At 40.7% G+C, this 27,120-nt stretch overlaps 1 protein-coding gene across 1 annotated transcript; it reads left to right on the top strand.

Annotated features, from left to right (window-relative positions):
* The first annotated feature begins 1,717 nt into the window (after positions 1-1,717).
* Positions 1,718-26,854, top strand: dnah12 (dynein, axonemal, heavy chain 12). Its single transcript, XM_054608776.1, has 73 exons — positions 1,718-1,902; positions 2,907-2,994; positions 3,096-3,122; positions 3,231-3,420; positions 3,506-3,575; positions 3,650-3,805; positions 3,919-4,114; positions 4,577-4,765; positions 4,879-5,032; positions 5,115-5,206; positions 5,316-5,494; positions 5,905-6,040; positions 6,131-6,256; positions 6,344-6,478; positions 7,136-7,329; positions 7,415-7,658; positions 7,767-7,952; positions 8,042-8,242; positions 8,346-8,540; positions 8,620-8,741; positions 8,824-8,959; positions 9,046-9,192; positions 9,319-9,438; positions 9,763-9,919; positions 10,030-10,202; positions 10,293-10,445; positions 10,530-10,769; positions 11,020-11,265; positions 11,610-11,729; positions 11,835-11,944; positions 12,076-12,259; positions 12,406-12,546; positions 12,633-12,716; positions 12,821-13,009; positions 13,141-13,260; positions 13,406-13,594; positions 13,671-13,822; positions 13,910-14,048; positions 14,168-14,334; positions 14,420-14,675; positions 14,805-15,101; positions 15,599-15,777; positions 15,952-16,144; positions 16,317-16,478; positions 16,571-16,765; positions 17,522-17,655; positions 17,739-17,901; positions 17,989-18,069; positions 18,673-18,849; positions 18,930-19,061; positions 19,158-19,247; positions 19,347-19,487; positions 19,591-19,832; positions 19,927-20,074; positions 20,185-20,330; positions 20,684-20,898; positions 20,997-21,189; positions 21,278-21,470; positions 21,581-21,753; positions 22,031-22,171; positions 22,284-22,442; positions 22,570-22,865; positions 23,628-23,881; positions 23,966-24,106; positions 24,188-24,325; positions 24,409-24,642; positions 24,733-24,921; positions 25,100-25,203; positions 25,296-25,500; positions 25,587-25,724; positions 25,834-25,925; positions 26,021-26,088; positions 26,664-26,854. Exons 1-73 carry the CDS (start codon positions 1,718-1,720, stop codon positions 26,852-26,854), a joined length of 11,892 nt encoding a protein of 3,963 aa, XP_054464751.1.
* Positions 26,855-27,120: the final 266 nt, after the last annotated feature.

Below are 27,120 nucleotides of genomic sequence, written 5' to 3'. Positions count from 1 at the left end.
TATGGCTGCTGAGGAATGCAAACCACCCATAACCATAAAAGTTTGGCCCCTAGTTTTATGATACATTACATTACATTACATTACAGTCATTTAGCAGACGCTTTTATCCAAAGCGACTTACAATAAGTGTATTCAACATAGGTATTCAAGAGAACTACTAGTCACCAGAAGTCATAAGTGCATCTCCTTTCTTAAACAAGCATCTAAGAGCATAAACCAGAGCAAAACAAACAAGTATTTTAAATAAGTAAATAAGAAAAATAAAATCCACAATAACTAAAACAAATATTATATATACAGACATAATAATAATAATAATAATAATAATAATAATAATAATAATAATAATAATAATAATAATAATAATAATAATACATACAGTTCCAGTCAAAAGTTTGGACACACCTTCTCATTCAATGTTTTTTTTTATTAAATTTTTTTCTACATTGTAGATTAATATTAAAGACATCCAAACTATGAAGGAACACATATGGAATTATGTGGTAAACAAACAAATGCTCAACAAACCAGAATATGTTTTATATTTTAGATTCTTCAAAGTAGTTTGACTGGTAAACTATATGGTATATAAATATATATATATATATATATAAACATGTTTTATATATGTTTTATATATATATATATATATATATATATATATATATATATATATATATATATATATATATATATATATATATATATATATATATATATAAAACATATATAAAACATGTTTATATATGTTTTATATATATATATATAAACATGTTTTATATATGTTTTATATATGTACAGGGTAAAAACAATCACAATAATCAAATATAATAATAAAACGTAAAAATAAATAAATATTGAAGACATCCAAACTATGAAGGAACACATATGGAATTATGTGGTAAACAAACAAATGCTCAACAAACCAGAATATGTTTTATATTTTAGATTCTTCAAAGTAGTTGAATGAGAAGGTGTGTCCAGACTTTTGACTGGTACTGTATATATATATATATATGTATATATGTATCAAAAGTTTGGATAAACCTTCTCATTCAATGTTTTTTATTTTATTTTTGTTTTTTTTACATTGTAGATTAATATTGAAGACATCCAAACTGAAGGAACACATATGGAATTATGTAAACAAACAAATGCTCAACAAACCAGAATATGTTTTATATTTTACATTCCAGTCAAAAGTTTGACTGGAACTGTATATATATATATATATATATATGTATACAAACCTTCTCATTCAATGTTTTGTTTTTTTATTTTGTTTTTTTACATTGTAGATTAATATTGTAAGACATCCAAACTATGAAGGAACACATATGGAATTATGTGGTAAACAAACAAATGTTCAACAAACCAGAATGTTTTATATTGTTTTATTCTATATTGTGTCCAGACTTTTGACTGGTGCTGTACATTTGTTTATCTAGCAGTAAACTACTTTTGTTTACTGCTATATGAACATATAGCATTATTATTATTTTATTATTATTATTATATATTATATTATTTGCCTTTATCATGAACCTCAGTGACCCCATGTTGGCAACAATACTAAACATCACAGAGCCTCCCATGGCTACAATGTGTACAGTTGTTATGGAGACCAGGATGTTTACTTTCACAGGGTTAACTGAGCACATGTTTTATTATTCACTTTGTTTTTGTATTATCTCTGGTTCTTTTCGGGTTGCCAGACATGGCCACCTCTCGCATGCCGACGTTTCCAGTCCTGCCCCCGATAGAAGGCTCTCAGGACCGGGAGGAGGTCGGACAGGCCGCCGCAGCAGCGAAGGAGGAGATGGAGGAGAAGATGAGGACTCACAAGAAGCTGCTGAGGAACAGGAGGAGCAGGGTGCAGCAGGAGCAACTCCATATGCTACTGTAGGTACAAGTTTATATATATACATATATATATATATATACATATATATATATATATATATATATATATATATATATATATATATATATATATATATATATATATATATATGTATATATATATATATATATATATATATATATATATATATATATATATATATATATATATATATATATATATATACAGGAGCAATATATGCTACTGTAGGTATATATATATAAAAACATATTTTATATATGTTTTATATATATTTTATATATATAATTATATATAAACATGTTTATATATATTTATATATATTTTATATATATATATAAACATGTTTTATATATGTTTTATATATGTTTATAAATATATTTATATAAATATATTTTATATATATATTATATATATATATATATAAACATGTTTTATGTTTTATATATATATATATATATTATATATATATATAAACATGTTTTATATATGTTTTATATATATATATATAAAAACATGTTTTATATATGTTTTATATATATTATAAACATGTTTGATATGTTTTATATATGTTTTATATATATATATATATAAACATGTTTTATATATATATATATTATATACATATATATAATATATGTTTTATATATGTTTTATATATATATATATATATATACAGTACCAGTCAAAAGTTTGGACACACCTTCTCATTCAATGGTTTTTTATTTATTTTTTATTTTTTTCTACATTGTAGATTAATATTGAAGACATCCAAACTATGAAGGAACACATATGGAATTATGTGGTAAACAAACAAATGCTCAACAAACCAGAATATGTTTTATATTTTAGATTCTTCAAAGTAGTTGAATGAGAAGGTGTGTCCAAACTTTTGACTGGTACTATATATATATATATATATATATATATATATATATATATATATATATATATATATATATATATATAAGTAGGCCATTGAGTCGCCCTGCAATGTGACAGTGTGTTGATTGAATTATTACAGGGTGTCTAGAGCAATGGAGGCTTACAGACAGAGCAAAGAGAGGGGAGCAGTGTGCAGCCAGACACCAGAACCAGAGTTTCCACCTTCTGTATGTATGACAGCTTTCTCCCTGTGCACCCATTTTAAATCTAAATGTATATGCAAGAATTGCACAATATAACGTGGTATATTTCAACACTTCCTTTACAGATGCTAAGCGAGGAGCGGAAGCGTAGGGTAAGATGTGTTTTTTTATTATTCAGTTTGAGCTGTGAATAGACTAAACTGTACTTAATCCCGATGTATGTCAGGCTTCTCCTATTTTATTTTGGGTCCCATTTTCAGATGAACTACACCTTCCTGAAGCGGTGTGTGGAGAACCGCCCTTTTGCTCCGATCCAGCAGCAATGGTTGGACTCCATCGTTGCCCGAGTTTCACCCAAACTTAAAGAGGGCCCCGAGACAAATAAACTGCTACAGGAGCTCTGCAACGAAGTCAGGGACAACTTCCACAATGTGATTGTCAAACACACAGGTATTTATGTGTATATCTACGCTCCCAGAGTACATGTAGACTTCAGGTGAACCATGTCTCATCATGCCATATTCACTTCCTTCAGTGGACACAGTACTAAAGGATCCACAGACAGAAGGTACTGTCCCAGACAAACGGACAGCTGCCCAACTAGAGTGAGTGATTTATCCACAATGATCAATTAGTAGTTTAATGCCCTTTTTTAAGTTACATGTCCAATCTTTTGCAGAATTCTTGATTTCCAGCCATGGCATGATAGCTTTATCAGAAGCCGCAAGATGATGAAAACAAATTTGCACATTCTTCATCCGGTCATGCAAACCGTCTTGGATATTGGCTACATGACGTTTTCCCCGCTGGTCCTGGTTGATCTCTCGGGATGCAGGTAAGGAAAGACACCATGAATGCATCATGGCACTGCTAAAATGAGCAAACAACTGCTATTTTTTCACAAGAAGATTTGCTCAAGTTCCTTTTTTAATTAAATATTAGCTCCAGTGCTTCAGGACCCGTGGACTGTAAAAGCCTACAGAACAAAATGGCTGTGGAGTGTAAGAGGACAGAAGATCGTATCATGAATACCTGGTTTCCAAAAGTTATCCACTTATTAACGAGTAAAGAAACACTGAAGGGAATTAAAGAGGAGAAACTGGAGGCCTTCTTTGACTGTGCGTCCACTCTCATCTCTAATCAGGTGAGATACAACTGATTGCCATTTGTTTTTGTTGTCTGTCTTTGTCTTACTTTTTATAATCTCTTTTAGTTGTTAATATGTTGATGTACTTGTCTGCATCTGTTCTGTTAAGCCTTTTTTACACATTAAAAAAAAGAAATAGATAAAACACTAAGAGACACGTCAACAATTGAAACTTGTCAAGGTTTGTGTTTTCAGCTGCATATATAGCAACTTTAATTGGTCCAGCAATATTGTAAGCTATAATCTCATCATTATATGTACATTAATAGCTTGCTGTACAGAGATTTGATCTCCTCTGTTAGTATTTTGTACAAGCAGCATGTCAAAATCTATCCATCACAGATTACTTGTTTTTGTTTTTATTTATATGGCATGTTTTTTAATGAAATGTATAGCTACTGTAGCATTATTCGTATGTATGTTCCTTGATTGCAAATTTTGATTTTTTTCATTTCCCAGTTGAAATCCTTGCTTCAGACCAGTGTAGAGGAGTTTGTCAATCTGTTTGATCCAAGCAATCGCCACCGTTTGCCCCTCTTTCGTATGGCCCTGACATTTGATGATGAAAAAATGGAAATTTATCCCACGTTACAAGATCTGGAAGCTTCTGTTTTTGAGATTCTCAATGCCATCAAGAACACACTGCAGGTGAGGTTATGTATGAAAGCCATTTAAACCAAAATGACCACTTTATGACACATTATGTATGTGAAAAAAAGTTTTTTTGAGCTAGAATTGATATCTATGACATTGACACACAGAAAGTACAAACGATCCAGACCTGGCTGGCACAAGGCGTGTCTTCGTTTGTGGACGCCAAGGTGGCTGATCACGTCCTTGCTTGGGCTCGGGTCACCGTGAAGACCGCTGTGTGCAAGAATCTGGAAGAACCTGAAAAACATTTCCAGAACTATGGTAATGTTGTATAATCCTATAATTCCCTATCATCACGCCATTGAGTTTATGCTGACTTTTTTTATTTTGCTTTATTTTGCAGTTGACAACTATGACTGGCTCGTCAATGGAGCTGCACAGGCTAGAGTGGAGAGGTTCATGGAAGAGGAGCACTCTTTTGATGAGTACACTAAGGTACCAAATCATGAAGTTGAATTAATGCTGCATACATTATAGACCTATTCCTGCCTTGTTATGAGTTCAGCTGGTGACTGTCAATGTGTAATCTCACTGCTTTTTACAGCAAGTGGAGGAGTTTCGCATTCTGTCGAAGGAGATTATCAGCCTTCCAGCAAAAGCCCACTTCTCGATGGTCCATCTGGACTGTGAAGAGCTGAAACAGGGGCTCGCCAACAAAGCAAAGAACTATGCTGAAATACTTCTGAAGAAAGTGATCACAAGCCACCGGGAACAAAATCTACAGTGAGTCACTTCTTGTTACATTGTGTGTGCAGCATTAAGGGATATTTATTGGCTGAAATGGAAAATAACTATGCCTGATAACCTGAAAATAAGAATTGTTAGGTTTTCGTTACCTTAGAATGAGCAGTTTATTTCTACATATGGAATTTGCTGGCATTTTCCTACAGTGTCTACAGCATCCTAGAATGGACAAACCAAACACTGGCTCTAGATAGGGGGCATTCTCCTTTTCATGTTTTTGCGTCGGCCACCGTAGTTCTCTGAAACAACTGGCACAAATTTCAGTCGGTTGTAATCTGAAACCTCACCGCTAGATGTCCCCAAATCCTCCACACTGCACCTTTAACACAACTGTCTGTGTTTAAAATTCTGTTTTTTTTCTCACAATCCTTTTGTTTGTTTGTTCAAAGGATCTGCTCTGAATTTGAAACCATCAGAGAGAGCGTTCTGAAAGTACCAGAAAGTACAGAAGACATGACTCAAATCATCCATCGCATTAATTTCACAAAGACAAAGGGAATCGCAGAACTTAACGAAAAAATAAAGGTGAATAACTTGAATCTCACACTAAAACATTTTGATTTCAGTTGTCTTATATGAATTCTAACAGTATTTGACCACATTGCATTGTAACAGGAAGCCTTCTGTAGACTGATCTACCTCTTGGATGTCCACATCATCGAGCCAGAGGATCTGGAGCTTAATACGACAGTCTTTCTCTGGCCGAAAGAAATCCTTCATGTCTTTGAACTCAGTGATGAGGTAATGCCCTTGTGTCTGCCGACGACAGTATATCATGCTTGTTTTTTAAGGATGACCTGATTGTAGATGGCAAATGTCATTTTCTAGGTGATGCAGAAGGCCAAGCACAAAGGGGAGCAGGAGCTGCTCGCTATAAGAGAAAGATTGATGGTACAGCTGGAAAAGTTGGGACGCAGGATAGAGGAGTTCCCACATTGTTCTGAGATGGATATGATGCAGCAGGTACAGAGTCATCAGCACTTTCAGATAACCTTGAAGAAATAGTTTTGGATAATTCAGGCATTGACTTTCTTGCTGAGAGTAAAATAAGAAGATCAATACCACTCTCATATTTCTCCATACAATATAAAGCTATCCAGCTTAACTTAGCATAAAGACTGTAACAGGGGGAAACAGCTAGCCTGCTGAGAAAATTTGCCTACCAGCATGTCCAAAACTCCAGGACGTCTCTGCGCCTGGCCAACGAATAGTCTCATTACCCGCAAATCACAAATTGTTGATTTAACTATACAGTTTTTGTATGTTTTAAACAAACAACATGTAAGTTAGTGAGCCTTAGAGGTGCTAATATGTGGATTTTGTGACCTCCAGTCTGAGCCAGGCTAGCTGACTCCCATTGTTCCTGTGTTTATGTTAAGCTACTGTAAACTACCCGCCAGCTGGCTCCAGCTTCATATTATACAGACAGATCTCAGTGGTATTGATTTTCTCTTTTAACTCTCTTTGTCTTATATAAAATGTCACACAATTCCATTAAATAAAACCTGAAACGTTTCAGTACTAGGTAAGCAGTGATCAGAATTGTACGAAAGCATGGTTAAACCTGAAATGGAAATCCTAAAATGGAAAATAATATCCTTGTCATCACTTTTTGGGCAGTATGTAACAGACGTCAGAACAGTTCAGAAACTTCTCCAAGAGGCTGAGGATGAGATCGTCTTCATCAACAAAGAAGAGGCCTTTTACAAATGGGACCCGACAAGTTACCCAGAAGTTGAGTTCATCAAAGACTGTATCGGACCGTATCAGAAGCTGTTCGGACTTGTGCTGAACTGGCAGCGAACACAAAACAGGTCTGACTTCAGCTTGATGCTCTGTTGTGTCTCAATCAAAACATTTCCCTTGATAACCTTTTTTTTAAATCTTCTGTGTCAATAGATGGATGGACGGTTCCTTCCTGGACCTGAATGGCGAGAGCATGGAAGTAAAAGTGGACGAGTTCTTTAGGGAGATCTTCAAGATGCTCAAGTTATTCCAGCAGAAGCAGAATAAGGCCGAGCAAGAGATGGAGAAGATTGCCGGGAAGAAAAAGCAACGACCTAGTGAGGATGATCCGAAGAAGCAGGAAAGCCCCTCAGTACTCTTGTGCTCCACTGTAATGGAGCAGATCAAAGAGTTCAAGGTATTGTATGTAACTGTCATCTCAAAAGGGCTCATTAAAGGTTTCACAGTAGGTGAAGTCTCGCTCGTTGATGCTAAACCAGCATGTTGAATGTGTTTGTGTCAACAGGAACACATCCCTGTAGTGTCCATCTTGTGCAATCCAGGCATCAGAGATCGCCACTGGGGTCAGATGTCAGACATAGTGGGGTATGACCTCACTCCTGACTCTGGTACGACACTACGAAAAGTGCTCAAACAAAACATGGCTCCTTACCTGGAAGAGTTTGAGTCCATCAGCGCCGCTGCTAGTAAAGTAAGAACTTCAAAATGTATGTTTGCTTCTACAGCGCTTGATAAATCAATGAGCTGAACGCTGTGTACCCCTGTTATGTGTCTCTGTAGGAGTTTTCCCTGGAGAAGGCTATGCAAACCATGGTGCATATCTGGGATGGTATTTCTTTCAACCATCAACCTTACAGGGAGACCGGAGTGTCCATCCTGACCGCCTTGGACGAGATTCAGACAATGCTCGATGACCAGATTGTGAAGACTCAGACTATGAGGGGCTCACCGTTCATCAAACCTTTTGAAAATGAGATCAAAGTGAGTTCATCCGACCAATGATAATGATTTAAATCTCAGTTTGCAGTTTGGGATTTTCTTTACCGGTCCTGCAGAGATTTATCTGTTTGTTCTGTGACCTCAGATATGGGAGGAGCGTCTGCTTCGTATCCAGGAAACCATAGATGAATGGCTGAAGGTTCAGTCCCAGTGGCTTTATCTGGAGCCCATCTTCTCCTCTCAGGACATCATGCAGCAGATTCCAGAAGAGGGACGACTTTTCCAAACTGTTGACAAAAACTGGAAAGAGGTCATGAGGCACTGCGTTAAGGACCCTAAGGTAATCTTCGGAGAAAAAAAAGGTTTATGGTGGACACATTATTCTGAAATAAGTTTGTGGTAATGATTTGTGATTGCAGATTCTAGCAGCAACCTCGCTAACTGGTTTGCTTGAGAAACTGCAAGATTCTAACAAGCTCCTGGACATCATCATGAAAGGACTGAACGCCTATTTGGAGAAGAAGCGTCTCTTCTTTCCACGGTAGACGAAAACATATTGCAGTGTTTCTTTTGTCCAATTCACTGTTAATAATTTTGATACTGACTACCAATGCCGCCGCCAGGTTCTTCTTCTTGTCCAACGATGAAATGCTGGAGATTCTGTCTGAGACCAAGGACCCGCTGCGAGTGCAGCCCCATCTGAAGAAGTGCTTTGAGGGCATTTCCAAACTGGACTTCCTACCCAATCTGGATATCCAGGCAAGGCAGTCACACATTCTGTTATTGTTACCATGACACCATGGTTGATGGACCCCTTTATTGAATAGCATACTGTTCTCCCCCAGGCCATGTATAGTAGCGAGGGTGAGCGCGTTCAGCTAATCCAGCACATCTCAACGTCTGACGCCAAAGGAGCTGTGGAGAAGTGGCTGCTGCAGGTGGAGGACGGGATGGTTAACAGTGTCAGAGATGTAGTAGCTCGGTCCAGGCTGGTGAGATCACTGTTCCCATACCTTAAATAATACACAGTAATGATTTGTTTACTCTTATACCATCATGTTGTGTATATGACGTGTGAACATAAATCAATGACTTTGTGAGTGTGGTTGTACCGACAGGCCTACGCTGAGAGTGCACGGAGCCAGTGGGTCAGGGATTGGCCTGGTCAGGTGGTGCTCTGCACCTCCCAGATTTTCTGGACCTCGGAGGTTCATGAAGCCATCAGAGCAGGAGCTGATGTAAGGCTTTACACCTTTTTCTCTGATTTTGTTGGCTTTTCAAATACTAAGAATTAAAGATTAATTAATGGCAATAATGTTTTTATGAATATGAGGAAATTAAGTTGTGAAGTAAAAACATAATTTACCAAAAAAACAAACTTAAATTCAGTCTGTTAATAGAGCTGCACACATTTTTTTTTAATATAACATAGAGGTACAAAGCAATGATGTGTCTCACTCGTGACCAACTGACTTAAATTCCTCTTTTTATGAGCATGACACCAAAACAGAATCACTTTGGGGGAAAAATCAAAAAAGTAATTGGGCTATTGTTCTCTGTAGGGTTTAAATAACTACTATGACCAACTCAAGAATCAGCTGAATGACATCGTGGAGCTGGTGAGAGGGAAACTGCCCAAACAAACACGCACCACACTGGGAGCGCTGGTCACCATCGACGTCCATGCCAGGGATGTGGTCTCTGAGCTCATTGAGAAAGGTACCTCATGGCACCCGATGCAGGGGTCGACTGCAACAGAGCTTTGCCTTAGTTTAGAAATAGCACGTACTTGAAAAAACAAAAAAGTAACTGTTTCCATTGTTTAACAGGTGTATCAAATGACACAGACTTCCAGTGGCTGGCTCAGCTTCGTTACTACTGGAGCAATGAAAATGTTCGCGTTCGCATCATCAACTGTGATGTTAAGTACGCCTACGAGTACCTGGGGAACTCACCGCGTCTGGTCATCACTCCACTGACTGACAGATGCTACAGAACCCTGGTAAAATATCTGACAGATAGCCTTCCTAAACATGAATGATCTTTTATAAGAATAACGCTGAGTGATCAGGTATGTAAAACTCTGTTTTAGATCGGGGCTTTCTACCTGAATCTGGGTGGTGCGCCTGAGGGTCCGGCTGGTACAGGAAAGACAGAAACCACCAAGGATCTAGCCAAAGCTCTAGCTGTGCAGTGTGTGGTCTTCAACTGTTCTGACGGACTGGATTACCTCGCCATGGGCAAAGTAACACCAGCAAGAATGTTTTTAAATTCTATTTAATACAAAAACATAATTCTCTAACCAATCTTTTGGTGCGTTTTCTCCTAGTTCTTTAAAGGTCTGGCCTCATCGGGTGCGTGGGCGTGCTTTGATGAGTTCAACCGCATTGAGCTGGAGGTGCTGTCCGTAGTGGCCCAGCAGGTCCTCTGCATCCAGAGGGCCGTCGAGCTGAAGTTGGAGTACTTTGACTTTGAAGGGACAATGCTCAAACTCAATCCCAACTGCTTTGTGTCCATTACAATGAACCCCGGCTATGCGGGACGCTCAGAACTCCCAGACAACCTCAAGGTCCGTAATCAGTACACAGATATTTTATCAGGCATTGTAGGTTGGCAATGTCGGTTCCAAAAATATTGTCTACTTTTATTCTGCATTATTGATTATAATATACTTTATTTGATCCCAGCTTTTCAGCAAATTATACACTTTATTGAATCAATGGTGCTTTTACACCCCTTAAGTTGAATGTAACATAATAGAAGTGTTTGACTGTCCAACATTGGCAGTTACCTAGTTTTTCTTTCATTTCTCTGTGCAGGTGTTGTTCCGAACAGTGGCCATGATGGTCCCCAACTACGCGCTGATTGCAGAGATCTCTCTGTATTCATACGGCTTCCTCAATGCCAAACCACTGTCAGTAAAGATCGTGATGACCTACAGGCTCTGCTCCGAGCAGCTCTCCTCCCAGTTCCATTATGATTACGGCATGAGGGCCGTCAAAGCTGTACTGGTGGCTGCAGGAAACCTCAAGCTCAAGTTTCCTGATGAGAATGAGGACATACTGGTAATCGTGCTAACATTAATATATTCGCTAAACAAGAAAGGTGCTCTCAGTAGAGTGCAGATATCCGCCAGGTGTGTCTGCAACGACCACTTCTGTGTTATGTGATTGAATGAATACAACCCTAAATTGGCTAACCCCCCCCCCCCCCGACAATGTATGTAGGCACTTGGCTCAAAGTCATAAGACATGTTATACGATCTTGTCAAAAATCTTGTCATTCTCCTGGTGGAAATAATTACTAAGAATAGTCTATACTGTATGGCCTAATTATAAACTTCTCTAGTATGTTAATTGGTTTGCAGTACTTGACCCTCTTACTTTTCTCCACATGTTATAATTTCCAGCTCCTGAGGTCCATAAAGGATGTTAATGAGCCCAAGTTTCTCTCCCATGATATTCCGCTGTTCAATGGAATCACCAGCGATTTGTTCCCAGGCATCTCCCTCCCTGAGGCTGACTATCAGGTCAGATATATTGAATTTGCTTCTTATTCTTTTGTCCTAAATCTAACAATACCTGAGCTTTTATTAATATTGTCATGTAAATGGAAATCAATGTTTCTTTGGCAGCTGTTTCTGGAGGCTGCTAAAGAGTGCTGTACAAATCACAATGTACAGCCAACACAGGTCTTCTTAGAGAAGATTATCCAGACGTATGAGATGATGATAGTCAGGCATGGGTATGTTGTAATTCAATTTCTCTGTTATCATATTATGATATCCTGTTTAGCATGTTTCCAGTCATACAGTTATCAAGCCCGAAGGAATATCTGATAATGCATGAAAATATAGGTTGTTTTTTATGTATCAGGTTCATGCTGGTGGGGGAGCCTTTTGCTGGAAAGACCAAAGTGCTCCACGTTCTCGCTGACACGCTGACTCTCATGAATGAGAGAGGGTACGGTGAGGAGGAGAGGATCATCTACAGGACATTGAACCCAAAGTCCATCACCATGGGACAGCTGTTTGGACAGTTTGACCTTGTTTCCCATGAGGTAAACCTTGTAAACTCTTGTATTCATTCTGCATCACAAATACATACCAGATCTGTGTATTTACTGTATTGATGTAGATCTGGGACGTAACAGGTGGCCCTCTCTTTATCTTACTCTTGTTCCTTTTTCCTTTTCCTCATCATTAGTGGACAGATGGGATTGTGGCCAACACATTTCGGGAGTTTGCATCGGCCGAGACTCCGGACCGCAAATGGGTGGTGTTTGATGGTCCCATAGATACGCTGTGGATCGAGAGCATGAACACTGTGCTGGATGACAACAAAAAGGTACATAATGCACAGCGAATACTTTCGATAAGTTGTATTCATTTGTTTTTCACACACCTTTTTTTTGTTTTTCTCTTCCTCCACAGCTGTGCCTGATGAGTGGTGAGATCATCCAAATGTCCAATCAGATGAGTCTGATTTTTGAAGCAATGGATCTATCCCAGGCCTCAGTGAGTTGGATTCAATATTCTGGAGTTAACGATGTAACGGTCTAATTGGATGTTATAAAAAAGGCCTTCTTTTGGTTTCGTTTGGTTGGTTTCTCCCACTGCAGCCTGCCACAGTCAGTCGATGTGGTATGATCTACATGGAGCCGTCTCAGTTGGGCTGGGAGCCCTTAGTGATTTCCTGGATGAACAATCTGCCCGACACTCTGCAGAGCCCCGACAACCGCTCCCTGCTGCTGGAGCTCTTCCACTGGCTCATTCCGCCTGCCCTCAGGATGCTACGTAAAAACTGCAGAGTAAGAGACCCCGGGCCCACGAACAAATTATAACATCCACAACAAATATCTGTTAAACATCAACACATGTATGTTTATTTATTCATAAAATACAGAAGTGTTTTCATGCTGGATTATGGTTTTGTTCGCAGGAAGTTGTTCCCACTAGCAACAGTAACACCGTGGTGTCCTTGTGTCGACTGTTCGAGATGCTGCTCACTGAACCTGTAAAAACGAGTCCCGATGATAAAAATATTCGCACCTGGATCATGGTAAAAGGACTAATCATTTGTCATTTTTAATTATATAACAACCTTGTTTATTCAAAATTCATGCTTTGGAACTGCTCTTTACAAACCTTTCAGTGAAATAATATGATTGTTTTGCACCTCCCCTCTTCTTCTTTAATGATTTCAGGCGGCTTTTGCCTTCTCCCTGGTGTGGTCTACTGGTGGCAGCTGTGATTCAGGCAGCAGAGAGAAGTTTAGTGAGTTCATCGGGGTGATTCTGTCTGGAAAGACAGATGAACACCCTATCCCGCCCACTGTGGGGAAATGGGAGTGTCCAATGGATGAGAAAGGGCTGGCGTACGACTACTTCTATGAGGTACGGTCTAATGACACTCAGAGGATTTTTTCACCTTTGTTTGAATCAGTAAATCACACTGTGATCTCTTGAATAGTTCAAAGGAAAAGGCCGCTGGGTTCACTGGAATGATGCCATCAAGAATGTCAACCTGGGGGACAAAAACACCAAAGTGCAAGAGATCATTGTTCCCACGATCGACACAGTTCGCTACACCTACCTCATGGACCTCTGCATCAGATACGGAGTGTGAGTATTCGAGGTGGTCACAGTGGTGGATTATTAACATAACATCTGACAAAATAGTTTTTTTTACTAAATCGTTTCTCTGCTTAGGCCTGTCCTGTTTGTTGGTCCGACTGGCACTGGGAAGTCAGTGTATGTGAAGGAGAAGCTGATGAACAATCTGGACAAAGACCTCTATGTACCCTTCTTTATCAATTTTTCAGCTCGCACAAGCTCCAACCAAACTCAGGTCAGCATTTAGGAGTTTTTGGATTGATACAAAAACATTATCAGACTGTCATAATCAAGACAGGACACAAGTTTCGTTTTAAATAAATGTGGTGACTCTGTGTTTATTGCATCTTCCAGAATATCATCATGTCCAGGTTAGATAAGAGAAGGAAGGGTGTGTTCGGGCCCCCCATGGGAAAGAAGTGTGTCATCTTTGTAGATGACATGAACATGCCTGCACTGGAACAGTTTGGAGCACAGCCTCCTGTGGAGCTTCTTCGACAGTATATAGACCATGGAAACTGGTATGAACCATCCACTATTAGATGCCAATTTCATAGCTTAGTTTACTGCATTTAAGAAGCTTATTAAACTGTTATTCTCTGGCAGGTATGACCTGAAGGATACCTCCAGGATCTCTCTTGTCGACCTCCAGTTCATCTCAGCTATGGGCCCCCCCGGTGGTGGGAGGAATGCTGTGACATCCCGCTTCCTGCGGCACTTCAACATTTTTAGCATCAACGCCTTCAGTGATGACACCATGGTTCGCATCTTCTCCAGCGTGGTGGCCTTCTATCTCAAAAACAATGAATTCCCCCCGGAATATTTCACCATTGGCAACCAAATAGTGACAGCTACGATGGAAGTGAGTCATCAGAAAAACACAATGATATCACATGAACTGTTCAAATGAAAGGAAGGATTTTCTTCTTCCTGCATGCATCACATGTTTTGATGCTTTAATACTTTGCTTGTATGCGTTCGATTCCCAAAGGTGTATAAGAAAGCGGTGGAGAACCTGCTTCCAACTCCAGCCAAGTCCCACTACACCTTCAACCTGCGCGACTTCTCACGAGTCATCCAAGGCTGCCTGCTGCTGAAGAAGGATTCACTGGAGAACAAACGCACGATGATACGCTTGTTTGTCCACGAGGTCTTCCGCGTCTACTATGACCGCCTGGTGGATGACAAAGATCGAGAGTGGCTCTACAAGCTGATGGACGGCATCCTCAAAGATCACTTCAAAGAGTCCTTTGACCAGGTGTTTGATCACCTGAAGACAAGCACCATTGTAAGTTGAGATCCAGTCACATTTGCTGTAGTGTCATGTGCTTTAATGTTATTATTTTTCACAGTATGTTAGGCAATGCAGGAAAAAAGAGGATCTGCTCTGGCCTGTTACCATAGAAGTGGATGTAGTCACCATGAAATCACACATTTGTTTATGAAACACGGTTTTGAAGCCTTGAGTTTATCTTTTTGGGCGTCTTGTTTTTTGCAACCAGAAGTGACACGAAAGGGTGAATCTAAATTCAAGCGAATGCTGACATTTTTAGGGAACCAAAATGGTAAACTTAATGTTCATGAACTGAAAAGATACTGTTTAAGAGTTAAAGTTCAAAGTTCAAAGTTGCTGCCTGGGATCTGAAGATTTTTTTATTTTTTATATATTTTTTCTACTAGCATATGAAACCTCCATAACTGTATTTGTTCTTTAAAAAGTTAAGTACATATGAAACGAATAGTAATTTTTTTTAATACGAGGCATACATTTTCTTTCTATCTCAGCTGGTTGAGGAAGACATGCGTAATCTTCTGTTTGGTGACTACATGAACCCCGACCTGGAGGATGATGAGCGACTCTACGCTGAGGTGCCCTCAATGGAAAGCTTTTCTCAAGTGGTGCTGTCTTGTCTCGACGAATACAACCAGATGCACAAGAATCGCATGAACCTTGTCATCTTTCGGTAAACATCTTTTGTATTATAGAGTCAATCTAACTTCATGAGCTACAAAAATGGTAAAATCTCATTATAAAACAAAAGTTAAGGAACGATTTTAACAACCAAATGAGCTGACCTTTTGTGCAGTAAGTTTAATGATTTTTTTTACTCTGTGTAAAAAATGTCTGCATTCTGTAGCTATGTCCTGGAGCACCTGTCCCGTATCAGCCGTGTGTTGAAGCAGCCAGGAGGCAATGCCCTGCTGGTGGGAGTGGGAGGCAGCGGACGCCAGTCCATCACCCGTCTGGCCACATCCATGGCCCACATGACCATGTTCCAGCCCGAGATCTCTAAGAGCTATGGCATCATTGAGTGGAGAGACGACCTCAAGGTCAGCCTTAAGGTTTAGGACATACTTCTGTGTCCTGTAATTCTGATGCATCACATTTTTCTTTTTTTCACGTGCCATTCTGATCTCAGTTTACGATTCTTTTTTTGCATTTTCAAAAAACGCCGTGGAAAACTTTAACGATATCCTGTCGCATGCTTTGAATAAACTTTAGATGCTGCTGAAAAGTGCCGGGGTGAAAGGTCAGAAGACAGTGTTCCTACTAACGGACGCTCAGATCAAAGATGAGGCTTTTCTGGAGGACGTGGACAGCGTCCTGAACACAGGAGAGGTGCCCAATCTGTTCGCCATAGACGAGAAGCAAGAGATCATGGAAGTAGGTCGTCACAAAAGAACAATGTTTACCTTGTATAAAGGCCACGCTCATTTATGTTTAATGTTACTCGTACTTCTTCTCTCTCCCTCCAGACAGTACGTCCCATTGCCCAGGCTGGCAATAAGAATTTGGAGCTGAGTCCTTTGACTCTGTTCGCCTTCTTCGTGGCGCGCTGTAGAGAGAACCTCCACATCGTCGTGGCCTTCAGTCCCATTGGAAACGCCTTTCGAAATCGCCTGCGCCAATTTCCATCTCTGATCAACTGCTGCACCATTGACTGGTTCCAGGTGCTGTATAGGCATTAGGAATGTATGATCGCTTATAGTTTGTATTTCATCTTTGGGGAAATATCCTGCATATGATAGACACAGAAAAATGGTCTATGTATGTTTCTGTGTCTCAGTCGGATAGGAGAGTTAGTAATGTGTTGGAGATAAAAAGAAAGAAAGGAAAGATAAAAGGAGACTATTTGCCGATTTTCGACCTGACTATTATTACAAAACCCCGGGTTTGATAATGAAAATATTATACTTGTGTTATTAACATTTAATAGCATGAATATTTTAATATTATAAAGGCCTATTTATGTTTAAATGATAGTCACAAATAGGTCTTGCTGGGGTGCGAATGGGTGTCCGTGATGTGTAGCGAGATGAGCCTCCTGAATTTGCACCCAAAACACTGTCAAAACTTGTCATTTATAATTGCCAGTGCAGCCTCCATAATTTTCAACCAGAAAAAAAGAAGCGGAAAACTTGCAAAAAACAAAAAAATGACCTTAAATCACAGAAATGCTGATTGGGACAGGACTATTATAATCACGTGAGCTCTTTCAAGACAAATTATAGACATGGCAGATTCACACAGGATTAAGATCACAGATGACCTTTGCAATTATTACAAATTAGCAGATGTCCCGAGGGAAAACTATTACTGTGAAAATGGAGCTCTAGCTTGGCTTAGAATAGATGCTTTTCTAAACAGTGTCGGCAGTCTGTCTTTGCCCCTGTCCTCACTCTGGTTCCTCCTCTCTGCCCTGGCAGCCGTGGCCGGAGGAGGCTCTTGAGCGAGTAGCCAACTCCTTCCTGGGGTCACTGGAGATGAGTGAGAATGAGAGGCAGGAGGTCATACCCATCTGCAAAACATTCCACACGTCTGCCAAGCAGCTCTCACAGAGGTAGAAGACAAGGTTATTTATAACTTGTATATTCAGAGGTTAATTATGAGTCCTTAATTACACTGTTTTGTTTTTCATTGCAGATTCCTCTCTGAGCTGGGTCGCCATAACTACGTGACACCCACATCCTACCTGGAGCTGATTGAAGCTTTCCGTCTGCTGCTCACTCAGAGGAGAGAAACTGTCATGAAAGCAAAACAGAGGTATACCAACGGTCTGGATAAACTAGCCTTTGCTGAATCTCAGGTACATACGGCACTATTTCCAGCAACGTTTTTGTTTTTTTATTACAAAATGTTAAGCATAAATGATTTTGACAATGTTTCCCTGCAGGTCGGTGAGATGAAGAAGGAACTTGTAGACCTGCAGCCCAAACTGGTACAGGCAAAGATTGACAACAACAAAATGATGAAGGTGAATAAGTTTCTCTTCTTTGTTCTGCCTCAACTTCAAACCTAATGTTTCCCAAACTTTTTTATAGATGATAAACCATCATGTTCCTAATTCAAAACAAGCCTTTTGTCCATAATTGAACGTTCCTGAGCATTTTGACTGCCATTTCGGCATCACCTTATATTATCTCGAATAAGTAAATCAGCCATTTAGAAGAGATATACGTTCAGTAAATCACAGCTTTGTTTTATGCATGTTTTATTGAAAAATCCAAATGTTAAAAACGTTATAAATGAAACCAAATAAATACATAAAGGAGGATTTAACAGGCTCTTGTTTTTTCCCCACATCAGTAAAAAAAAAACAGGATTTTATTGAAATAGAAATTAGATTCAATGTTATAAGCAGGCTACAATCATCAGAACAATACTAGCATTCATATAGCTTAAAGTGCACTGCAGATATAAATGTTAAATAAAAAACTATGGAGGAAAGTCTGCAAAAATGTATTTGGTGACCTCAAATAAAATCTCATGTAGGTCCTGACCCAGTCTTTGGGAATGACTGACCTATACAGCATATATGAATGTACTGAATGTATTTGTTTATTGTGATTACTTTCAGGTGATTGAAGTGGAGTCCGTACAGGTGGAAGCCAAAAGTAAAGTGGTGCGCGTTGATGAGGAGGCGGCAACCATAAAAGCCAATGCGGCTCAGGCTCTGAAGAACGAGTGTGAGAGCGACTTGGCCGAGGCCATCCCGGCCCTGGAGGCCGCGCTCTCGGCCTTGGACACGTTGAAGGTGAGCACCGTTCAGCTGCACTGCTTCAACGTTCACAAGTAGAGACAGCGGATTAAGTTGAGCTGCCTGTTTCATTACAGCCCTCTGACGTCACGATCGTGAAGTCGATGAAAAATCCTCCTTCGGGGGTGAAGATGGTGATGTCCGCCGTGTGTGTGATGAAGGAGATAAAGCCGGATAAGATAGCTGACCCGGCTGGGACTGGAAAAAAGGTTAGAATGAGGGAAACTCACAATTGAATATCCAAAATATTTTAACATTGCAACGTATAGTAATATCGTGATGACTAACATGTTTTCTTTTTTTAGGTTTTAGACTACTGGGCTCCAAGCAAGAAGCTACTGGGTGACATGAACTTTTTACGAGATCTTAGAGAATATGACAAGGACAATATTCCTGTAAGTGTCAGAAAAGATACATTCTTAATTTATTATTTAATGAATAATAAATACCACTTTTATTTTGCTCTGACTAACTCCTCTATTTCTCCTTTTCAGGTTTCTGTGATGCAAAAGATCCGTAGTGAGTACATGACGAATCCTGACTTTGACCCCAGTATTGTGGCAAAGGCCTCCTCTGCAGCAGAAGGCCTGTGCAAGTGGATCCAAGCAATGGAGGTGTACGACAGGGTGGCAAAGGTGCAGTGTTTCTGGCTCTGCATACACGTGTTTCTCTTTACTGGTCCTGAATGTACATGCACGAATGCTTCAATTCACTCTCTGATATCTGTTTGGTTTTAAGGTCGTGGCTCCGAAGAAGGCCAACCTCGCGGAGGCGCAGGAGTCCCTGGCTACTACCATGGCCCTGCTGGACCAGAAGAGAGGGGAGCTAAAGGAGGTGGAGGACCGCTTGGCCGCCCTTCAGAAAACCTTTGATGAAAAGACGGAGGAGAAGGCCCAGCTGGAGATCCAGGTGGATTTGTGTGCCAGGAAGTTGGAGAGGGCTGAGAAGCTCATTGGCGGTCTGGGCGGAGAGAAGACCAGGTCGGGATGATGCACACAAATGTTCTGTTATTATTTATTTTACCAATAATATAATTACAATAGGACATTAACTGAATTAATCTCTTTTGTTTAGATGGTCCAAGGCAGCCGATGACCTGCAGAACACATATGATAATCTGACTGGAGATGTTCTCATCTCTGCGGGGCTCATCGCCTATCTGGGGGCCTTCACTGCCGGCTTCAGACAGGACTGCACCAAGTCATGGACCAAACTCTGCCAGGTACCAGTCCTCCAGTTCTTTATTTAGACTTTTTAAGTCCCTTTCTTTGAGTTCAGACATGTTATTTAATTGCTTATTCTCTTTCTCTTCACCTACCTTGATATCTCTAGTCTAAGAACATCCCATCAGCAGATGAATTCTCTCTCAGTAAGACTCTGGGAGATCCCATTAAGATCAGGGCTTGGAACATCGCAGGACTTCCCAGTGACTCTTTCTCCATCGACAATGGTGTCATTGTCAGCAATTCACGTAGATGGTGAGTCTGTATTGTTAAATGAACTACTTACTTCCTATACATTTGATAAAAAATATACAGTTTTTGGTTAAAAGAATTATAATATATATATATATATATATATATATATTTTTACCTGCAGTGCTATTCATCAATCTAGATTATTTTGGAGTAAGACACATTGCTGTTGATTATTTCAAATTTATTTTTTTATAATGGAGAGAAGGCAGATAACATTACAGCTGATATCTACAAAACTAGGGAACTCACTCCAAAACAATCTAGATTGATAAATAGCAATACAGCTAAGAGGAAGCATATGTATTTTTAGATTTTTGGGTTAACTGTCTCTTTTAATGCTTCTGTTCTTGTAGGCCCCTGATGATTGACCCTCAGGGTCAGGCCAACAAGTGGGTGAAGAATTCAGAGAAAGACAACAACCTGAGTGTAATCAAGCTCACAGACGGGGACTACATGAGGACTCTGGAGAACTGTATTCAATTTGGAACCCCGTTGCTGCTGGAAAATGTTGGAGAGGAGCTGGACCCCTCGCTGGAGCCACTGCTGGTCAAACAAACCTTCAAACAAGGTGCTGTACATGTGAGATGACTGTCAAGTTGGTAATTGATGTCTTAATGTGAAGCTTAAACCAACATTTTAATTTAATGGACTTTTTGTTTCACCCAGGTGGTGTGGATTGCATCCGGCTTGGGGAGAGCGTGATCGAGTACTCCTGCGATTTCCGTTTCTACATCACCACTAAGCTGAGGAACCCTCACTACCTCCCAGAACTGGCCACCAAAGTGTCCCTGCTCAATTTCATGATCACCCCAGAGGGCTTGGAGGACCAGCTGCTGGGGATTGTAGTCGCCAAGGAGAGGTAGCGCTCATAAAACATTCACGTCCGTATACCACTTTAATACTTAATGCATCAATTCTTTAGAGTTTCTGCTTCATCTCCTCTACAGGCCGGAACTGGAGGAGGAGAGATGTGCTCTGATCCTGCAGTCAGCCGCAAACAAGAGGCAGCTGAAGGAAATCGAGGACAAGATCCTGGAGACACTGCAGTCCTCTGAGGGAAATATCTTAGAGGACGAGAGCGCCATTCAGATTCTAGACTCCGCAAAGATCATGTCCAATGAGATTAGCAAGAAGCAGCAGGTGTGGACGTTGCACAAATAACCAGAGACCCCAGATTGTGAATATGATGAATATGATGAGTCTGATATGTGGTAATCTAACGTCCTGCTGTTTATCTACGTATTTCCCAGATTGCAGAGAAGACGGAGATCAAGATAGCAGAGTCTAGAGAGGGTTACAGAGCCATTGCCAAGCACTCCTCCATCTTGTTCTTCAGCATTGCTGATCTGACCAACATAGACCCCATGTACCAGTACTCTCTCAGCTGGTTTGTCAACCTCTACGTTAACTCCATACATGACAGGTGAGTGATGCACGTGAAGTGTTGAGAGCTGCAGATGTGTCCTGCACACACATGACTAAGGAGTAATTTTAGACATTATGAATACGTTTTTTTGTGCTTTAAGCATGTTTGACGAAAGATTCTGTAAGATCCAGATCCAGCTAGATTTTGAAATTCTGAATGACAGACAAATTCCACACTGATATCTGAAATTAACCTTGAGCATAGGCTTAAATAACTGTTAGGTGTTGGTCTGCGTTCATCTGAAGCTTCCTGTGTTTTGTCTTTTATTCTATAGTAACAAGTCCAAGATCCTGGAGAGGAGGCTTCGGTACCTGATCGATCACTTCACCTACAACCTGTACTGTAACGTCTGTCGCTCTCTGTTTGAGAGGGACAAACTCCTCTTTTCCTTCCTCCTCTGCTCCAACCTACTCCTGTAAGTGTTAACGCTTGAGGGTGATGATGGTCGAATTATTAATATTTATAGAATTTGATTTCAGCTTTTTGTAATGTTTGAAAGTGTGCCATCCCCTTCAATATCCACTCAGAGCTAAAAAGGAGATTGAATACTCTGACTTCATGTTCTTCCTGACTGGAGGAGTGGGACTGCAGAACACCGTTGCTAACCCCGACCCCAGCTGGCTTCAGGACAAGAGCTGGGATGAGACCTGCAGAGCCAGCGAACTGTCTGGCCTACAAGGACTAAAGTAAAAAGCATCACTCACTCAACCAAAAAATGTTTTTTTTATGACTTTATGTCTGCAACTTCACTGTCCTGTTGTCATGAATTCCTTTGGACTAATGGAGTGAATCTATGAATTATTTATTCCACAGAGAGGCTTTCATCAAAAGCCCAGAAGACTTTAAATCTATTTATGACAGCAAAGAACCAAGCAACACTCCTGTGCCAGATCCATGGTGTGAACAGCTCAATGACCTGCAGAAGATGATCATTGTCCGCTGTCTCAGGCCGGACAAGATCGTTCCTGCTGTGACTAAATACGTCACTGGCAAACTGGGGAAGAAATTTGTCCAGCCCCCTCCCTTTGACCTGAGTAAGAGCTACCTGGACTCCAACTCCACCGTCCCACTCGTATTTGTGCTGTCTCCGGGAGCTGATCCCATGGCTAGTAAGTCCCTACACTACCAATGATTGATGCATTCAGTAGAGTACAGATCTCTGGCATGTGTATCTGCAATTTCCACTTCTATATTGTCTGATTGAATGAATACAACCCACAACTGGCTAACTCCCCCCATCTAGACACCAATGGGCTGTACGACGTCATTCAAACTGAAAAACAAGTGGCGATGCATGCAGGCATTGGCTAGAAGTCGTCGTATAAGGCATTTCAAACAAAAAGCACAACAAAATAAACACAACAAGCTGTTTGCCAACTTAGCAGCACAGCAAGGTTCCGAAGTATGCGTACAGGTAGTTATATAAGCTGTTAGCGTTTAGCCAAACACACCCTCCAAAAAATGAAAGTGGGCTGCAGAGCAGTGGTTGAGAGGTACGCAGCAGTTAGCGGTTAGCCAAACACAACCAAAACCCTTTTCCTCCCACTTTGGATGCAGAGTAGCAACTGGGGTTTGGTGATGCACTCAGCTGTGTTAGGGGGGGGCTGTTAAGAGTGGTGAGTGATGTACAGGCTGTCAGTGGGAGTATAAAACGGGCAATAAAAGGTATTTTTAGAAAGTGTGGGTCACCGAAACCACAAGAGGCCATTGAGCATGCAGACATAACTGGCCAACCAAAACGTTGTGCAGTTTGCTGCAACAGAATGTGCAGTTAGCCGTGGACGGATACAGAGGTGCACACTCAGTCACTCACGGACACCTGCAGGTGCATGAATCCTCCTGGCAGAAATAGTAACATCATCCCTCCACAGGCTTACTGAAGTTTGCCAGTGACAAGAACATGGGTGGTGCCAAGTTCCAGTCCATCTCTCTGGGGCAGGGCCAGGGACCCATCGCTGCCAAAATGATCTCCACAGCCATGCAGGACGGGACGTGGGTCTGTCTGCAGAACTGTCACCTGGCCGTCTCCTGGATGTCAAGCTTGGAGAAAATCTGTGAGGACTTCAGTCCTGCAACATGCCATCCGGACTTCCGCCTTTGGCTCACCAGCTATCCTTCACCCAAAGTAGAGCTCAGTGCATATAAATGAGTAATTAGACAACGATTCATTCTGATTATAGTTCTGAGGAAACATTCTTTCTGATATCAGTTTCCAGTGACCATCCTGCAGAACGGGGTGAAGATGACAAACGAGCCTCCAACAGGACTCAGACTCAACCTGCTACAGTCCTACCTGTCAGATCCTGTTTCGGACTCAAACTTCTTCAATAGCTGCCCCGATAAGGAGCTGGTGAGAAGAGGAATTCTCATTAATTTATTCGATAGGTCTATAAGAAGGAACATCCTCTGACTCTTGAATTTTCTCCACTAGATTTGGGAGAAGCTCCTGTATGGACTGTGTTTCTTCCATGCTCTTGTTCAGGAGAGGAAGAAGTTCGGTCCACTGGGCTGGAATATTCCCTACGGCTTCAATGAGTCAGACCTGCGTATAAGCATCAGACAGCTGCAGGTATTCATTCAGAGAGTTTCAGTGGCCACCTTTTCTACATGACAAGAATCTACAAATGCATTTCATTTCTTTTTATTCTTTAGCTGTTTGTGAATGAATACGACGAGGTGCCCTTCGAGGCCATAACTTACCTGACAGGTGAGTGTAACTATGGCGGCCGCGTGACAGACGACTGGGATAGGCGGCTCCTGATGACCATCTTGTCCGATTTCTACAACCAGGACATCATCGAGAAACCCCGCTACCCTTTCTCACCTAGCGGCGAATACTTTGCCCCACCAAAATCTATCTACGACGACTACGTTGTATTTATCAAGGTAAAGCAAACCGAGATAGCAAACGTGTCTTTTTATTTTTCCTCCGTAATGACTACCAAATGATAAGCATTATCTTTGTTTGTGTTACAGGAGCTTCCACTCAGCCAACACCCAGAGGTGTTTGGGATGCATGAGAATGTAGACATTTCTAAAGATCTCCAGCAGACAAAGCTGATCTTTGATTCGCTGCTGCTCACCCAGGGAGGAGGAGCTAAAGGAGGGGCTAGCTCCGGGAGTGACAACACGCTGTTCGACATAGCGAATGACATCCTTAATGAGGTACAAACTAATCAAACCTCCTCTTCATTTAGCAGTGATTTCGTAGGACACCAGTTTTGATTCAGCTTTTCAACAAAGTGTCAATTTCTGTTGGCTGTGTTTCATTAACATTGATTGTAATCTCAATGCACTCAGTTGTATATTCTTAACTAATAAACTTGCTTATTTCCTCCACTAGCTTCCACCTAATTTCGACATAGAAGCAGCCCTGTTGAAGTTCCCGGTGCTCTACGAGGAGAGTATGAACACCGTGCTCGTCCAAGAGATGGAGCGCTACAACACGTATGGACAAGCGGCTCTGTGCAGACATTCAAAACATACAGCGCATCATCACCTGTATGACTTAACTGCTGTTTTATTGTTCTTTCTCTCAGACTGGCCAGTACGATCCGTGTGAGCCTGCAGAATCTGTTGAAGGCCATAAAAGGTTTGGTGGTGATGGATGCGGAGCTGGAGGCCGTTGCAGGCAGTCTGATAGTTGGAAAGTTCCCAGAGAAATGGGCCAAGTTCTCTTACCCCAGCCTCAAGCCTCTGGGCAGCTACATCACTGACTTTCTCTCTAGACTCAAGTTTTTGCAAGTGAGAGTGCTTAAATAAAGATAATCTAGATGAAAAGGATTATATGGGAGCTTTGCTGACCTCACTTTTCATTGTGTGCCCTGTAGGACTGGTGCAACACCAGTAAACCCAGCGTGTTCTGGCTGCCTGGCTTCTTCTTCACCCAGGCCTTCCTCACTGGGGCTATGCAGAACTACGCCAGGAAGTACCACGTCCCCATTGACCTGCTAGGCTTTGATTTTCAGGTTTAAAGGATACACACTCTCTAATCCCTCTGTCTCCACCGGAAAGATATTCTCAAGACCCTAAAAGATAACTAATCTGTGGTTTTGTTTTCATGATTTTATCTTGCAGGTTCTTGCTATTGATCAGTCGGACACTCCACCTGAGGACGGTGTTTACGTTAATGGACTGTTTCTGGATGGAGCTCGATGGGACAAAGGAAGGTAGATGTTCATACAAGGGTTAATTCTCATAAAATAATAATAGTGAAGTGCAAGAAGACTTGATAAACCTTAACTGTTGTTTGTCGCCCTATCAGTGGAGTTCTGGCTGAGCAGCACCCCAAAGTCCTGTTTGACGTGGTGCCAATCATCTGGATTAAACCCAGTAAGTACATTACCATACTTTGCTGCCAAATGAACATCAAATTAAATGCACGCCATTCATGTTTTTGAGGTGTCTAAACACATTATTGTTAACTTGTTACTATTTTAATACCTAATTACGTCAATCTCGTGTGTGCAACATCTCAGGAACACCTGGAAGGGAATTTCTTAACATTAAGAAAACAAATATCCACTTGTACTGAAGAATAAAATGAGTAGATTTTTCAAGAAGATCAAAGGTCACTGTGACCTCACGCCGGTCCCATTCTCCATGACTCAGAAACACCCTTGAGCAAATTTCTTCAAATTTTGAGAGAAACATCCACTTGGACTCCATTAACCATTAACTGAGTAGATTTAAGTGGTCAAAGGTCAAAGGTAACTCTGACCTAACACGTTTTGACCATAACTCAAGAATTCATATACTAATTATGATAATCTCACACAAACTACTAAATAGGATAAAATTCTGAACATTTTGGACAAACAAACCACCACAAGGTGTAAATTCTCGTTTCCTCTTTTATTTTCCTGACTCTCTTCTTCATTTTCTTTGCTTCCCCCTCTCTCATTCAGCTGAAAAGAAGAACATGAATGAGGCTCAGCTGTACATCTGCCCTCTCTACAAGACCAGCGAGAGGAAGGGCACCCTCTCCACCACGGGCCACTCCACTAATTTTGTCATTTCCATGGTGCTGCCCACCAGCCGGAGCCCTCATCACTGGATAAAGCGTGGCGTTGCCATGCTCTGCCAGCTCGACGACTGAAATCTGAAAAACAAACTGTTTGAGACTCAAGCACTTTACTGTGATGGTTTAAACACTGTGATGCCTTTTTTAAAATTCTCTGTCCTTTCACAATGCAAAACATTAAACATGATAACTGTGTGTGACCAACTAGAGTATGTTTTACAAAGATGTGGAGCGTGTTTGTGGCCAGCTATGGAGAGGTTCATGAAATAGTGCATGGTAAGCTTTTTCCTTTTAAAAGCCAACAAAATACAAAAATAGACGGTTTTCTGACGTTTTCTCCC

Source organism: Anoplopoma fimbria, chromosome 12 (genome assembly GCF_027596085.1).
Source record: "Anoplopoma fimbria isolate UVic2021 breed Golden Eagle Sablefish chromosome 12, Afim_UVic_2022, whole genome shotgun sequence".
Classification (NCBI taxonomy): domain Eukaryota; kingdom Metazoa; phylum Chordata; class Actinopteri; order Perciformes; family Anoplopomatidae; genus Anoplopoma; species Anoplopoma fimbria.
Note: the sequence above shows the minus strand (reverse complement) of the source record. Positions and strands in the feature narration are given on the sequence as shown.